This window comes from Ovis aries, chromosome 16, assembly GCF_016772045.2.
Source record: "Ovis aries strain OAR_USU_Benz2616 breed Rambouillet chromosome 16, ARS-UI_Ramb_v3.0, whole genome shotgun sequence".
In the NCBI taxonomy this organism is placed as follows: Eukaryota; Metazoa; Chordata; class Mammalia; order Artiodactyla; family Bovidae; genus Ovis; species Ovis aries.
In genome coordinates, this window is record NC_056069.1 from 56,838,587 (window position 1) to 56,855,971 (window position 17,385).

Below are 17,385 nucleotides of genomic sequence, written 5' to 3' on the forward strand. Positions count from 1 at the left end.
GGAATTGGATTTCTATTTTATCGATATCTATGTAGCTTATTAGCTAAAATAAAATGAATGATGATTTGTCTTCTCACTCAGTCAGACCAAAGATAAAAATGTGTTAGGGGCTCTGTGACAACCTAGAGGGGTGGAATGGGATGGGAGGTGGGAGGAAGGTTCAAGAGGGAGGGGACATATGTACACCTAAGGCTGATTTACATTACTGTATGGCAGAAACCAACACGACATTGTAAAGCAATTATCATTTAATTAAAAATCAACTAATTGAAAAAAGAATTTCAGTTTATGTTAGTCTAGACTAGTTCTCAAGTCAAAGGGAGATAGAATGAACACATAGCCCTTTGAGGATGCTTTTGGAGGTAACTGCATCTCACTTTCAGTCTAAAAAGTCAAGACTTTTGAGAAAGGAAACCTTTGGCAGAAACATCCATAGGGATCATATGAATGGAATGAGTATTTTTCAAATGAAGATGAAAACCGATGAGGAGCAGAGTCTAGAGTGGTTTGAAGGGGCTGCATGGAGAAATGCAACTGTAGTGTTTTATGTGTAGAAGCAGCTCCTGCTACATCCTGACACCACGGGTGAGGTCCAGCGCCATCAGTAGACCCTCCCCTTCCAGGGCTATAGTCAGGTTTCTTGAACGTCCCCCTGTCATTGGAAGGAAGGACCTAGGAATGTCCTCATTTAAAATCCCTCCCTTATAGGAAATCTAACCTTCAATGAAGAGTAGAACTATATTTGGACACATTTTGAGCATACTAACATTGCAATATTATATGTGGATAAATCATTTTAATCACTGAAGGCAATTTTTAGAATAGATACCAATATGGTGGTGGAGGTGGAATAAGTCATGCTTTTGTTGCTTCTTTTACTGAGATGATTAAACACATTGTCAGAAGATTCTGGACTTAAACTTTTGCATTGGGTTACACTAATGTGCCCCAAGTCAGTTAGCCTAAGATGATGATGCTTTTAATACAGATTTAGTGGATAATATGAAATCCCTTTGCAAAACTGAATTCTGTATATAGTAATCCCTTTATTTGTTCTTTTAAGTTTTACGGTCTTTCCCCTTCCATTTTGCAAATAGAGCTCCATATTCTTCAAGGACTCCTGATACTTGAGAAACAACTCAATTTTGTTCCCGTAGTTTCATCTGTTTTCCTTTTGACTAGTGAATTTGTTAACCCTGTGCCCAAAATGAAAAATCAAAATTAATCTGAATTTCAGACCCACTTCCTCTTTCTCTTTATCAGTAATTAATCAGAATTATACATGCTGTCCTCATGACTTATTTTGAAATTCTCTTAATGAATTTTCTTGGCTTATCAGTGAAATTTAGTACCACAATTTAAAGCAAACGAGTAAGATAGTTTAAAGAATAGAGTATGGAAAACAAGTGAAGACTTTATGGGACAGTTTTTCTGTCTTGATGTTTTAATTTCCTAAAACAATGGAGATTCTTTTGGCCGCAACTAACAGAGAAAAAAAAACAAACTGAACTTCACCCTAGGAATTTAGTTTCACTCATCGTTGGTTTCCAGGTGACCTAGGAGTGGAATCGGTTTGAGGAGTAGGTGATGAGAAAGGAGGATAATAATGGCCACTAGATTTATCCTACAATCTACTGGTAATCTGCAATCACAATTGCTTACCAGCTGGATAAATTGCTATTATGTTTATGTAAATACCTCTAATTTCTCTAACATGTTTTGCTGGATTTGTGGATTTCCATGGACTTACAGGTGTAGTTTGAACTTACAGATTTCATTCCTGGGCTGCATTGTTTTCAGAGAGTGAACATGAGTGAAAGAAGTTTCCAGGCACATACTACTCTTCAGGTCTCTCGCATCTAGCAATGTAGCCGATTAACGGGAGATGTTCTCTGTGCCAGAAGTTAACTTCTGGAACCTTCAAAATGATTAGTATTTAATGTGAAAGTGGATTAAGGCTTGTTGAAGACAGCAGTCACTAGATCTAAGTGCAGAGAACACTGTTGGAAGAATATTTGCCATAACATGATAGATGACAGATAGATCAATAAGTGTGTGTGTATCGTGTGCTCTGAAGTGTCTCGGTGTTATGAGCGAGTGAGTAACTGTCCGATTACTTCTGTTACTTCTAGTTTTGTCTCCTGGTCTGCAGCGTGTGCACCTTTTTTACCATCTTGGGAAGCTACATTCCTGGAGTTATACTCAGCTATCTACTGTGTAAGTGTGTAGAACGTTCGGCTAATTGATACAACACATATGATGTTATTTCATGGTCTATAAGAACTTCCATAGCTTAGAAGAGCGGGTATGAGTTCTTGATTATAAAGCAAGTTGACTATTTAATTTTCTGCTCTTCAAAGTTTCTGCTTTTTCTAGAGACATATTGCTTTTCCACAATTGTACAAATCACGGTCAAAAAGCAAGGTTGTAAGCGACTCATTTTATTTTAAATTATGTCAATAAAACAATAAAGTTATACTCTCCACCCCCTCCCCCCAAACACATTAATTCCTTTGCCATTGTGCATGACTGGCAGCTCAAATGTAATTAAAGGCACAATGAGGGCGTCCCTGGTGGCTCAGTGGTGAAGAATCCTGGTCTGCATGGATTTGATCCCTGGTCTGGGAAGATGCCACATGCCTTGGAGCAGCTAAGCCCCTGCACCACAACTACTGAGCCTGTGTTCCGGAGCCCGGGAGCCACGGCCACTGAGCCCACGTGCTCCAACTGCTGAAGGCCGCACACCCTGCAGGCCGTGCCCCACGACAAGAGAAGCCACAGCAATGAGAAGCCCTTGCGCAGCAAGGAGAGAGTAGCCCCTGCTCGCCCCAACTAGAGAGAAGCTCATGCAGCAATGAAGACCCAACACAGCCGAAAATAATAAATAAGTAAAATTATTTTTTTAAAAAAGCACAATGAGACACCATTATACCCCCGCCAACGTGGTGGAAATTAAAACTGCTGACTGTATCAAGTATTAGGCAGGATAGGGAACAATTAGAGTTCTCATGAATCGGTAAAATGTCACAGCCACTCTGGCTAACAATTTGGCAGTTTTTCAAAGGACCCAGCCATTTCAAAGCAAGGTATTTATTTACCCAAGAGAAATGAAAGCATACACCTTCACAAAGACTTGTCCACAGATGTTTATAATCACTCCAGTATTCTGGCCTGGAACAGTCCATGGACTATATAGTCCATGGGGTTGCAAAGAGTCGGACACAACTGAGCAACTTTCACTTTATCTGTAGTAGCTGAAATGAGAAGATAATTCATATGTCCATCAACAGAGAAGGGGGTAAACAAATTGTGATATAACCATAAAGTGGATTACTACTCAACACTAAAAAATTGATATATGCAATAATCTGGACAAATATAAAAGTAATTAGGTGAGCGGGAGAAGCCAGGTTAAAAAACAGACTACACACTGTATGATTCCATTTATATATAATTCACAATAATCTTTAGTGACAACACACATAAGTGATTCTCTGAGGATGGGGTGGGTGGGGTGGGGAAAGGCAGGAGAGAAAGGGCTAAGAGAAACAGGAGGAAACTTTAGGGGCTGGCAGGCATGTTCATTATTTGTCAGTATGACAATTTCTTAGTTATAGGCATGTGTCAAAACTTTTCAAACTGTACATTTTAAATGTATGCAGTTTATCATATATCAGCTATAACTCGAAAGTGCTGTAAAGAAGTTGTGACTTCATGCTTTTCCTGAAATATGTGACATTCTGGCCTTGCCACCTTTTTAGATGGGGCAGCAACTCTCCACTAAACTAACCTTCTTATTTCCCTATTTTTCTTGCACCAGCCTTTACATTTTACATACACCTCCTTGGCTTCTAAAGATATTTGAGTTTACAACTCCTATTTAAAAAAGGTAAATGGGCATGTGTCCTAACAACTGCAAAGAAATAAACACGAGGGCATACAGTATTGATTAGGGCATAGTGTTGATCTTCATTTCTTTTCATATACCAAAAGCCTACCACAAAAGGCAGATGAAGTGAAGTGAAGGTCGTTCAGTCATGTCCAACTCTTTGCGACCCCATGGACTGTATAGTCCATGGAATTCTCCAGGCCAGAATACTAGAGTGGGTAACCTTTCCCTTCTCTAGGGGATCTTTTCAACCCACGGATTGAACCAAGGTCTCCCTCATTGCAGGCGGATTCTTTACCAACTGAGCCACAAGGGAAGGCAAATGGTCAGGGCTCAAATTCATTCTCCCAAGTAGAACTCATGTGGAATGTTTCAGCCCTTGAGCTGCCTTGTTTAAGAGAGAAAGGAGAAGAGAGCCAGGGAAAGAGTGTCTAAATAAGGGCCAGGCGTTATTCAGATGGTCTGTATTCATCTCAGTTATTCTTCACAGCAACCCCCAGAGATGGTGGTGTTATCCTAATATGACTGATGAGAGGCTAATGGATCGTGATAACTTTTCTATGGAGAAATGTCATTTAACAAATAAGTAGAGTTGATATTTTCATCCAGGACTGTTGTGTGAGAAGCATGTAACCTTTGTATGAATTTTGAGTGTAAGAGGGTTGAGTGGATGGAGTTATCAAATTACAAGTCTATGAGAACAGTGATCATGGGAGGTGTGTGTGTGTGTGTGTGTGTGTGTGTGTGTGTAGGAGAAAATGTTTTCATTACAAGGAGAAGAATGAAATTATGAACTTATTTCACAGAGGCATTTCCCCAAGGGAAAAAACCCCAGTTTGTCAGTAAAGGAACTGAAATAATTTTGTGAAATACTAATAGGTAGTTGGAAAGCAAGGTCATTTCCCCTGACCTCTCTTCCTCCTTATCTTTCAGTGCTGTGTGCATTTTTGTGTCCACTGTTCAAGTGTAATGATATCGGACAAAAAATATACAGCAAAATCAAGTCATTTCTCCTGAAGCTAGATTTTGGAATCAGAGAATATATTAACCAGAAGAAACGTGAGAGAGCTGGTAGGTAACATTTGGATTTTAGATTCCACACCTGAAATGAGGCATTGCTGGCTCGTTTATTATGAAATCACTTTGAATGCATTTTAGGGTGTTTTAGCCATTAACTACATATTATTACAGAAGCACATCCCCCCACAAAGTAACATAGCTTTTTCCTACTTAGGCACTTATTATTCTTTTCTCGCACATATAATAAAGTGGCTTTTTAATCCAAACTATCGGGGGAAAGAGGAAAGGCTTCGGAGGCCTTTATTTGCTATTTATTGTGTACTTTCTCGACATTGTTTGCTTTTGGGGCAGGTGCTTGCAAATAACAAATGACACAGGTAGGGCAGAGAGTGGGCGCCATGGAAGAGGGGAAGGAAAAGAAAATGGAGGGAAGGCCAGCGCGATCCTTTCTCACATTTTAACTTGGCTTCTGATCTTATAGAGTCTCAACTAGAGCGAGCTCCAGAAGTTTCTCGAGAGCATCTTAAAGTTTAGATTTCATGGCTTCCCCCAGAGTGTCTGATTGAGTTGGTCTCTGGGAGGGCTTGGGAATTTGTATTTCTAAAAGATTCCCAGTGCTGCTGTTACTGCTGTGGTCCAGGGGCCACACTGTGAGAGCCACTGATATGGACCATTTCCCTCGGAAACCAAACACTTGCAAATATGTGAAGCTCTGGATGTGCAAACATTTAATTACGTGGAGGCAATGGAGGATATGAGGATTGTGGGATCAGGATAAATAATGGATAAAATACACTCTGAGCTGGCCGGGAAACTGAAAGCTTCCAAATTTTTTCTCAACAGAAGCAGAAAAAGAAAAAAGTCATAAAGATGACAGTGAATTAGACTTTTCAGCTCTTTGTCCTAAGGTATTTTTTGTTCAGTTTTCAATTTATTCCTGTGTGGTTTGCCTGTCAATGTATCTACTTGTACCAAAACTGGAATGATTTTCTTAATACAACTTCTCCTATTTCTCTAAGATGATTGAACTATTAAAAGGAAAATACTCATCTGGTTCTTACTATTCTGACATTTTCGGTGTTAGTTGGATTTTTAGAAAGACATCCCATGGAAGTTTGAAATGTGTCACTGGCATTTATATTAATACAGATTAGCCTCACCACTGCCGCCAAAGAATTGTCTGTGTCTGACACCGATGTGTCTGAGATCTCCTGGACGGACAATGGGACCTTCAACCTCTCAGAAGGATACACTCCACAGACAGACACTTCTGATGGTATGCTCACACCTGTAAATGCTCTGAGTGTTATTTTGAGCCCATGCAAAAGTATTTAACTGTGTCAGCTTCTGACTGGATAAAGTGTGCTACAGCTATGCAATGGAATATCACTGGGCTATAGAAACACTGGCACTTGCTACAATATGGATACACCTTGAACATGATATGCTGAGGGCAGGAAGCCAAACACGCAAGTCCATGCATTGTGTGACTCCACTTATATGAAATGTCCAAAACAGACAAGTCCATGTGCAAGGAAATTAGATGAGTGACTGCCAGGGGCTGGGGGAAGAGGGACTGGTGGGTGACTGGTAATTAATATGTTTCCTTTTGGGTGATGAGAATGTTCTAGAATTAGATAGTGGAGATGTTGTACAGCCTTGTGAATGCACCAAACACCACCTAACTGTACACTTTAAAAGGGCAAATTTTATAGGCTATGAATTATATCTCAAAATCTATTATTTAAGAGTGTGAGAAAAAAATCTAAGCCAGTCAACGTCCAATTCTGCCTTTATTTTGAAAAGAAATAATTGACAATGAAAAAAAAATCTGGAATATCTGGTAGCATTATTTATAGCAGTAATAGGAAATAGTGAGACACACATACACTCAGTCGTGTCCAACTCCTTGTGACCCCATGGAATTCTCCAGGCAAGAATACTGGAGTGGATAGGCATTCCCATCTCCAGGGGATCTTCCTGACCCAGGGATCGAACCCGGGTCTCCTGCATGGCAGGCAGATTCTTTACTGTCTGAGCCACCAGGAAAGACCACAGCTGTGGGAAAGAGGAAGAGAAAAGCTAATCCCATGTATCCAGGGCTAGCTCTCATTGAGAGGGACTGAACCATGGGGGACAGGTTTCCTGAATCAAAAGCTGACTCCAGGGTTGCTCATATTCTTCTTCCAAGTTAGTTAAAAAAAAAAAAGAAAGCTTTCTTCTTTTTTATAATTAGGTAAAGTACAATTTAAAATAAAATTTAAGACAGCTCTTGTGCAATAACACACACTGGTCTCATTGGATTATTATTATTGTGCTGGTCTCATTGGATTATTTCAAGTCATTTTAACCATATACTGAAAATATAAGCAATTATAATAAAGGATTATGAATGAATTATTTTACACGTCTTTATAGGCAAGAACACACTTCCTTCTCCTAGAGGAAGGAAGAAGGCTGTGTGATGTTGAAATAATACAGATTGAGAGATTGGGAAACCCATGTGTAGCCTTGCCTTTGTCATTAACTTACTATATGGCCTTGCACAGGTGACATAATTTCTGTGGATCTCAATTTCCTCATCTTTAAAGTGTATTAGAACAAGAGGCTCACTGAATTCCTCTCAAGCTCTACAAGCTGTAAACATCTGCAAGACCAGGATAACAAACCCTTTGATCTTAAGCATCCTGTCTCAGGGGCTTCCCTGTGGCTCAGATGGTAAACAATCTGCCTGCAATGTGGGAGACCCGGATTTGATCCCTGGGTTGGGAAGATCCCGCTTGGAGAAGGAAACAGCAGTCCACTCCAGTATTCTTAAGTGAAAGTCGCTCAGTCTTGTCCGACTCTTTGCAACCCCATGCACTATGGAGCGAGGCCTGGGTTGGAAAGATCCCCTGGAGGGTTATTCTGGAGTAGGCTGGTTCCCCTGGAGTAGGAAACCCTACTCACTTCCGTGTTCTGGCCTGGAGAATTCAATGGACTGTATACAGTCCATGGGGTCTCAAAGAATGGGACATGACTGAGTGCCTTTCACTTTCACTTCCAGTATTCTTGCCTGGGAGATCCCATGGACAGAGGAGCCTGATGGGCTGCAGTCCATGGGATTGCCAAAGAGTCAGACACAACTTAAAAACTAAACACAATAGCTTCATCAGTTAAAAGTTGAATCATTAAAAAAAAAAATTATTATGGTGCTTAAGCCTCAACTTTTATTCTGCATTTTACAGATCTTGACCGACCTAGTGAGGAAGTTTTCTCTCGAGACCTTTCAGATTTTCCATCACTAGAAAATGGCACGGGAACAAATGATGAAGATGAATTGAGCCTTGGCCTGCCCACTGAACTCAAGAGAAAAAAGGAGCAGTTGGACAGTGGTCCCAGGCGGAGCACAGAGAAGAAGTCAGCAGCTGGTCTCACCCTTCCTCTGAGCAGTGACCAGACCCTGCACCTGATGAGCAACCTGGCTGGGGATGTCATCACGGCTGCGGTGACCGCCGCAGTCAAAGACCAGTTAGCGGGCGTGCACCAAGCGCTGTCTCAGGCTGCTCCCAGCCTGGGGGAGGACACAGACACGGAGGAGGGCGATGACTTTGAACTCCTGGACCAGTCAGAGCTTGATCAAATTGAGAGTGAATTGGGACTGTCACAAGACCAGGAAGCAGAAGCCCAGCAAAATAAGAAGTCTGCAGGTTTCCTTTCAAATCTGCTCGGAGGCCATTAGTCTGGGAATTGGCTTATTATGACAGAGCACAAACTACCAAAAAAAATTCAAACAAGCAAAAAAAAAAAAAAATCGAATCTTTTCAAACTGTGAGCTTTACTGATTACTTTAGAATTTTTTTGGTCTTTCCCCACCTCCTTCTGCAGTGAATTCATTGGATATATGTCAGCTGACACTGATAGATCGATATTTCTCATAGTTATTTTTATGTAATGAGCATGGAAATGACTTTATATATATGTATATGTATACACACACCCACTTACTGTGTTGTCGGAGTTGAATATTAGAGGTTGTTTTTAAAGTAAAATGAAAACACCCAATTATTGAGATCCTCCCATAAGTATTCCTTACGTTTTCTTCACAATTTTTCAAGCATGCAAAAGCAGGTTTATTGTAATTCACTGAAATATTAACAATTGTGAACACATGCTATTTTGGCTCCTTGTTCCTAATACTTGGACACAGTTAAAATTTTTTGGTGGATTTTTGACATAAAAAGACAAAAATCATCAAAGTCACTTTGGTGGAAAGACTTGGGAAATACTATTAAAATCAATTTCCTAGGATAATTTTTTGAAAATATATTTACGTTGGATAGGCTGACACATTTCCATGTTATTTCTGCAGTTGTAGACTTTAGGCTTCCTTGTAAATGGCATGCTCCATTGACAGCCAGCTCGAGTATTGGCAATGGGTGATATTAGCGCGTAGAAAGCAAGTACTTAGATATCACGTGTCTACGTGGTTTTGATGTAAACAGAGATAGGCTGCACTTCTTTGTTTCAGTTGTCATGTATTTGTGATAAGGATATTGTGGGTGCAGATCTCTTCTGCCTGCTCAGAACTAGGTTAAACCCTCATCTGTCATATTACGGAAAAAGTCTCTTAAAATAGTTCCTGGTATGTTCTATGAGTGAAGTGGTCATCCACCATAGAGAAATAAGAACTGTTTTCACAGTCCGACTCCCAGGCAGGAGAGAAACTTGCTTGGCTTTCAAGTGTATTTATTTGCCACTGAAGTCAAAACCTGTAATCTGTTTCTTCTTAGGAAGCTAGAATATATATTTTCTTTTACTTTAAACATTTTAGATCACTTATAAATAATCAAATTTGACTTAGGTTTTTAACAAAGGACTAAAGAGCAGAAATCAAGCTAATTCTGTTTGTGCGATAGAAACCTTTAATAGTGACGAGGGACCATGTCAGCAGCTACCAACCATCTCTTCAATTTTCAGGTAGAGCTGGCATTTCGACAGACACACACAGACACCTGAGCCCCTCAGAAAGGAAGGATAATCCAAGAATACAGGAAATCTGCGGTCCCCTCTCTTTACTTCATCCCTTCCCTTCTGTGTCTAAAGAGTGATAATACATCACCTGACATTTTCATGTAGCATCTCATATTTAGTTTTTCTTTCTGAGGTATTAAAATATGTAGACTAAATTTTGCCAAATGTTAAAGGGAGAGAAGTGACTGAAGACTCTGACCGCTTGCTTTTCGTGATTGACGATGCTTCCGTGTTACTAGTGCCTCATGACTGTGTTTGATGTCCTTTATCAATACAAAAGTGAGCCTGTGCCTTCATCATCTTGCCCATTTCGGTACAAATGGAAACCTGGTGTTAGATCTGTGGGTTTGCGAGGAATATCCCTGACTTCTGTTTCAGCAAGAGTTTCTGGACATGGAGAAAAATACAGTCACGTATTTATAAAATAGTTTGTTACCAGGTTTCATTTTTTATGTGTATGTTTCTTCATTGGAAAAAATACTCTTGGCCACGAAGTCAGAAAGTTTAAAGGTCTTTTCAGTTTCTTCTATGAGGAGAAAAATAAGTTAAGTAACTCAAATAATTAGAGAATGTGTTACAAGCTTCAGTCAGTTCAGTTCTGTCGCTCAGTCCTGTCCGACTCTTTGCGATCCCATGGGCTGAAGCTTACAAGGAGATAAACTCAAGATTTGATGGTATAAATAATAAAGCTAGAATCAAATGTTATAAACTATAAATTAAAAGGGGTTGGGGATAGGGAGGTAGGTAGGTAGGGTAGAAAATGTGTTGCCAGCCCTATGGTGGAGACATACCAACTCTCTGTGGACACTTGCGTTCTAACTACATATGCACTTTAATAGTATTTATTGAAGAATGGTGGTGGTTTAGTTGCTAAGCCATATCTGACTCTACCCATGGAGTGTAGCCTGCCAGGCTCCTCTGTCCTTGGGATTTCCTAGGCAAGAATACTAGAGTGGGTGGCCATTTCCTTCTCCAGGAGATCTTCCTGATGCAGGGCTTGAACCCAGGTCTCCTGCGATACAGGCAGATTCTTTACAAATTTACGGATTCTTTACTGAGTCACCAAGGAAGCCATATGTGACTATAAATTTACACAATGTAATAATGGTACTCTTAAGTCTATCAAACATCAGGATGTCGAGGGTTTTCATCTTGTGTGTGTGTGTGTGTGTGTGTGTGTTTCTGGCAGGTTGGGGTGGAGGGGACATTACATATAATCTTGTTTCTGGTTTTAAGATGTGCTAATGATAAACCTAGTGATTGATTCAGTTCAGTGGGAAACTACAGATCCGCTACTATAAGAATTTATACAGTCATTAAAATGGGAAGCATGGATTTTCTTTTTAATTGTAGAGGAGCTATAGAAAGATGTCTTGTTCACCTCTCATAGGAAATGCTGAGCAAAACCATACAATGGGAAAAGCATACACTGATCATGCATTTTGATCTGAAATGATAAAGCAGGGCTCAAGTTCCTTTTGGAAGGTCAATCTAGGTTTAAAGCAGTATTTATATTCTCATTCTGCAACATTTTTACTGTTTTCACCTAAAAATCTTCAGAAGTGACTTTTGAAAACACATTAACATAGTACCTTGATATGTTGAGGAAAAATTTAACTCAAAGTTCTCTTGGTCAGTGGGCTCACTTTTATCAGGGACCTGTTGGCCATAGACCTCCTCTTTCCTACTGTTTCTCCAATCAATTGCAGATACTGCTGCTGGATATACTCAAGGTCCAGTTATATTCCTCATGCCCATAAAAACAGAAACACTCTGAGTCTCTACTGTTTACCAACTGCAAAGTGAACGGCAAATTCTAGAATTTAACTCTTTACTCAAAGGCGATACCTTAATACTTCCTTGTCTTTTTTCCCTTTCTTTACCATATCTTTTGTATCACACAAGCTAGGTATGTAATCTTCCTAAATATGCCCCTTATTTTCCTCTGTCCACAGGATCTCTTCTCTAGCCCCTTTTTCCACCTACAGATGAAGTCTTCATTATCCCCACCTCCCTCAGTACCCATCTGAAATGTCAACTCCTTAACGAAAACTTATCTCCCTAGTTGATGCCATTTTTCTATTCTAAATACCCATCGCCACTTCCTTTGTGTCTCACTGTACTTGACACATCTTTATTCTATTAGTTACTTGTGAATTTCTTATCATCCTTAACAAGACAGAAAAATCTCAAAAAAAAGGTGTATTAATTTAGAACCAGTAGGATATTATGTGTGTGATTTTGTGATAATAAAATACAGATATTTGGTCTTTGTCCCATTCTGGCATGGAGCTCCTAAAACCCTTGGAAGGTCTTAAATGATGAGAATGATAAATGTGTCTTTGTTATCTTGATGAGGTGACTTTTGGACAGCCCTGTAGGCTAGCTGAGAGGATGTCATAACCAAAACTCCAGAGAGAGAGAATCTCTTGTTTGGGACCTTTCCAACCTCACTCAAAGTATCTCTTCATTGGGCCGTTTATTTACATCCTTTAGTTTCCTTGGTAGGGCTTCCCTGGTGGCTCAGTGATAAAGAACCTGCCTGTAATGCAGGAGACACAGGAGACGTGAGTTGGATCTCTGGGTCGGGAAGATCCCCAGAAGCAGGAAATGGCAACCCACCCCAGTATTCTTGCTTGGAGAATCCCATGGACAGAGGGGCCTGGCAGGCTATAGTCCAGGGGGTTGCAAAGAGTCAGACACGACTGAAGCTACCTAGCAGTCACCCCTGTTTCCTTTGTAGTAAACTGGTAATCTAGTGAGTAAACTAGTCTCCAGATTTCTGTGAGCTGCTCTAGTAACTTACTCAAGACTGAAGAGGACATCTTGGAAACCTCTGATTTACAGCCAGTTGGTCAGAAGCAACACAACCTGGACCTGGAATTGGCTTCTGAAGTGGGGTCAGCCGTGCAGGACTGAGCATTTTGACCTGTGGGATCTGACTTCATCTCCAGGTAGATAGTGTTAGAATCAAGTTGAGCTGGAGGACACTAGCTGGTGGTAGAGAACTGTTTTGTAGTCTGGGAAAAAACAAACATTCCTGGAGATACAGGTAGTGAGGAGAGGTGATAGGAGATACTGAAAACCAGGCAAAGGAATATAGCCTTCATCTATGGGCAACAGATAACTATTCTTGAGCAGAAGGAGCGACACACGAGAAAAGATGGCTGAGGAGAATTATTGTGACGATCTCTGTGTGCTGAGGGTAGACTAAGAGGAATGAGAAGGCTCTCCAGGAGACCAAGTAATAGAACTGCAGCCCTTGGGGAAATTCACATGATGGAGAAAGCAGAGTCCCTTTGAAGGAAAAGTAAAAACACTCGGTGAGTTTAAAGATGCTGAAATGAGTCATGAAATAGATGGAAGGAGGCAGGGAGGAAATAATGACCTGAAGAAGGAACAGATGCTTGAAGAACCACAGATAATGGAAAAGAGAAAACAGAAATTCTTTACTGAACATAACCATTCTCTGCTTTAATTTTAGAGAAAGCTTGAAAATATACATTGGTTTGTGTATCCCTGCTGGAGTCATACTAATTACATTTCTTAAGATGGGTATCCAGAGGACTCAGCTATTTTAAAAGATTTTGATAATCTCAGAATTTTCTGGAATAAAAATTATCACAAAAGAATCGTTCAACACATACTAAATAATCCATGTGCCAGCACTGTTCTAGTTTTGGGGTACATAGCAAAGAAAGGAGTCCCTGTTCCCAGGGAGCTTGTAATCTGGAAATGGAGGACTAACCCATAATGGGACTGACTATTCTGGTCTGCCCAGGATGGAGGCAGTTCATGGGATACTGGACTTACAGTGCTAAAATTGGGAAATCAGAAACAAACAACAAATCCTAATGGTGGCCAATTTCCTTAACTGGTCCCCAAAGACACCCCATTCATGTACTCACATTCCCCCTCCCACACTGATTAGGGCTGACCTTTGTAAGTAACAGCATATTGTAGAAATGACCGTGTGTGACTTAAAGACATTGTGACTTGCACTTTGCTTACACTGAGGGAAGCCAGTTGCCATGTTACAAGAACACTTAAGCAGCTCCATGGAGGAACCCAAACCCTCCTGCTATCAGTGTGCAAACAAGCCCCTTCTGAGGGGATCCACCAGCCACAGTCAGACCTTCAGCTGCCTTAGATTCTTGATGTGACTTAAGCTCTGTCCCTGCAACTTTATGAGATGGTGAGCCACTCCAACTCCTGACTTACAGAAATGGAAATAAGCAAGGTCTGTTTTCTTGCTAGATGTTGGGGGTAATGTGATATGGAGTAATACATGTCTAGTATGGTGATGTGTAAAGAATGGTAAAAAAATTCTCCTGCAATTCAGGAGACCCAGGTTCAATCCCTGGGTCAGGAAGATCCCCTGGAGAAGGAAATGGCTTCTCACTCCAGTAGTATTGCCTAGAGAATTCTATAGTCAGAGAAGCCTGTTTAGTCCACGGGGTCACAAAGAGCTGGACACCACTGAGCAACTAACACACACATTGCTGTGGAGAAAAGGTATGCTCGGGAAAGATTTATGAGCTGGGAGTAGGCACTACTATGACAAGAGGGTGTGGATAGGCCTCTCCTATAAAAACATTTGGGTAAAAACCTTAAAAGTAAGGGAGCAAGACAGCAATAGTTGATTCAAGCAGAATAGTAAATGATTTCTGAGACATAATACCAACAAAAAGATGCTTGCTTAGCCTTGCTAGAGGAACAATAAAAGTGTCAGTGTGACTAAAGGGGGTAAGCAGGGTAGGGCAGGAGGTCAGGGGTAGGTACAGTGGGCATTCTAGAATAGAAAGGGAACCCTCTTTGTCACTTTGGACTTCCCTAGTGGCTCTGACAGTAAAGAATCTGCCTGTAATGCAGGGTTGGGAAGATCCCCTGGAGGAGGGCCTGGCGACCCACTCCAGTATTCTTTCCTGGAGAATCCCATGGACAGAGGAGCTTGTTGAGCTATGGGCCATAGGGTCGCAAAGAATTGGGACAGGACTGAAGCAACTTATCATTCATGGACAATAAAGTATCACAGACTGGGTGGCTTATAAACAACTCCCCCCCCCCCCCCACCAAACACACAGTTCTGGAAGCTGGAAGTCAGGGTGTCAGCATGGTCTGGTGAGGGCCCTCTTTGTAGTCTCAGACTTATTGTATCCTTTCCTGGGTCTCTTTTAGAAGACCACTAACCCCATTGGGAGAAATCTGACCACACACCCTAACACCTCCCAAAAGGTCCACCTTAAATAATACCATCATCTTGGGCACTGTTTTCAATCTATGAATTGTGGGGGAACACAAACATTCAGACCAGAGCAGGAAGGCATTTAAATTTTATCGTGAGTCAAGGGAATCCACTGGAAGGTTTTCAGCAAGAAGAATGCAAGACTAGACTTGATTTTTTTTTTTTTTTAAGTCTTTTCTTTGGTGCTCTGGCTCCCTTGCATTCAAAACATGTAGCCATTCAATTCTGAAACAGGCTGATTGCTTCAGCTAGGCTGTGCACAGAAGTATAAGAATTCCCCTTTCCGTCAACATAAGTGCCTCCTATAGAACTGGCCTGAGACAAATGAAAGGACAGAGCTAACTGAGCACATGAAATGAAGCTAGTCCAAAGTGCTGCTACTGCTGCTAAGTCGCTTCAGTCATGTCCGACTCTGTGCAACCCCAGACGGCAGCCCTCCAGGCTCCTCTGTCCCTGGGATTCTCTCCAATGCATGAAAGTGAAAAGTGAAAGTGAAGTCGCCCAGTCGTATCTGACTCTCTTAGTGACCCCATGGACTGCAGCCTGCCAGGCTCCTCTATCCATGAGATTTTCCAGGAAAGAGTACTGGAGTGGGTCGCCAGTGCCTTCTCTGAGTCCAAAGTGAGGTGGGCGTTAATTGTAAATTCACTCTGGAATCCCAAGATTTAGTACTAACCATGTAAATGTCTCATTAAATCCTTTGTCTTGACTACCTGTTGAAATAATATTCAGGATGTGTGCTGTACCTGCTAAGTTGCTTCAGCGGTGTTCGGCTCCTTGTGACCCTATGGCTTGCAGCCCACCAGGCCCCTCTGTCCATGGGATTCTCCAGGCAAGAATACTGGAGAGGGTTGCCACATCCTTCTCCAGGGGATCTTCCTGGAGACTGAACTCACAGCTCCTGCATTGGCGGGTGGGTTCTGTACCACTATCACTACCTGGGAAGCCTGCTATACTGGGCTTATTACAGGATTCAGTTCAGTTCAATTGCTCAGTCATATCCAACTCTTTGCGACCCCATGAACCGCAGCACACCAGGCCTCCCTGTCCATCACTAACTCCCAGAGTCCACCCAAACCCATGTCCATTGAGTCAGTGATGCCATCCAACCATCTTATCCTCTGTTGTCCCTTTTCCTCCTGCCCTCAATCTTTCCCAGCATCAGAGTGTTTTCCAATGAGTCAGCTCTTCACATCACGTGGCCAAAGTATTGGAATTTCAGCTTCAACATCAGTCCTTCTAATGAACACCCAGGACTGATCTCCTGTAGAATGGACTGGTTGGATCTCCTTGCAGTCCAAGGGACTCTCAAGAGTCTTCTGCAAAACCACAGTTCAAAAGCATCAATAATTCTGCACTCAGCTTTCTTTATAGTCCAACTCTCACATCCATATATGACCACTGGAAAAACCATAGCCTTGACTAGATGGACCTTTGTTGACAAAATAATGTCTCTGCTTTTTAATATGCTGTCTAGGTTGGTCATAACTTTCCTTCCAAGGAGTAAGCATCTTTTAATTTCATGGCTGCAATCACCATCTGCAGTGATTTTGGAGCCCAGAAATATAAAGTCAGCCACTGTTTCCCCCATCTATTTGCCATGATATGGGGTTTAAAAAAATGGCCATCTTAAGTCTTTGTTTCTGCTTTCTTAAAACATGGCTACTATTAGATTTAAGATGACCTGCATGTCCGGGATTCTGTTCCTACTGGGCAGCAGCTGGACGGGGCTCTGTGCTCCCAGGTGCAAACTACTGAGTTAGGAGCTTCCCCTGCGCCCTTCCTTGGAAGGGCCGCCCTAGAAAGGTTGAGGCTCTGGCCTGGACTCTCTGGTTTTCCTGTGAATTTCCTCAGCCTCCAACCTGAGTCTCTCAGCCCTCGGGGCGAGGGCTCTGACGGTCCAACCAACGGTCTAACCAGCAGCCCTGGCTTTCGTGACACCCACTCCTGGGGCTGCAGGGGCACGAACTTCAGAAAGCCCTCGACCGCCGGGTGGTCAACCGCATCAGTCCTCCGGACTCCCCAAGCCCCGTTTCCGCGAGGCGGCCCCCTTCCCGGCCTCAGGTTTCAACGTACAGGAAGAAAAAACAAACCCAGACATTAACTCTGCCGGGGCTAGGACTGTCAATCAATAACCACCTCAGGCCACGCCCACTTTTGTTGACTCAGCACTCATCTCAGGTCGACTGGGCGGGGCCGGGTCCGTCACTGGCTTCCC

The 17,385-nt window shown here is 41.9% G+C and overlaps 1 protein-coding gene across 2 annotated transcripts in view; it reads left to right on the forward strand.

Annotated features, from left to right (window-relative positions):
• Positions 1-10,349, forward strand: part of RETREG1 (reticulophagy regulator 1) — a 157,272-nt gene extending 146,923 nt beyond the window's left edge. For both annotated transcript variants that reach the window (XM_027980155.2, XM_004017080.6), the window contains 5 exons: positions 2,133-2,217; positions 4,823-4,960; positions 5,753-5,817; positions 6,059-6,185; positions 8,137-10,349. In XM_027980155.2, the coding sequence (XP_027835956.1) occupies positions 2,133-2,217; positions 4,823-4,960; positions 5,753-5,817; positions 6,059-6,185; positions 8,137-8,630 (909 nt within the window). In that variant the 3' untranslated portion in view covers positions 8,631-10,349. The remainder of the gene's footprint in view (positions 1-2,132; positions 2,218-4,822; positions 4,961-5,752; positions 5,818-6,058; positions 6,186-8,136) is intronic.
• The last annotated feature ends 7,036 nt before the right edge of the window (positions 10,350-17,385 follow it).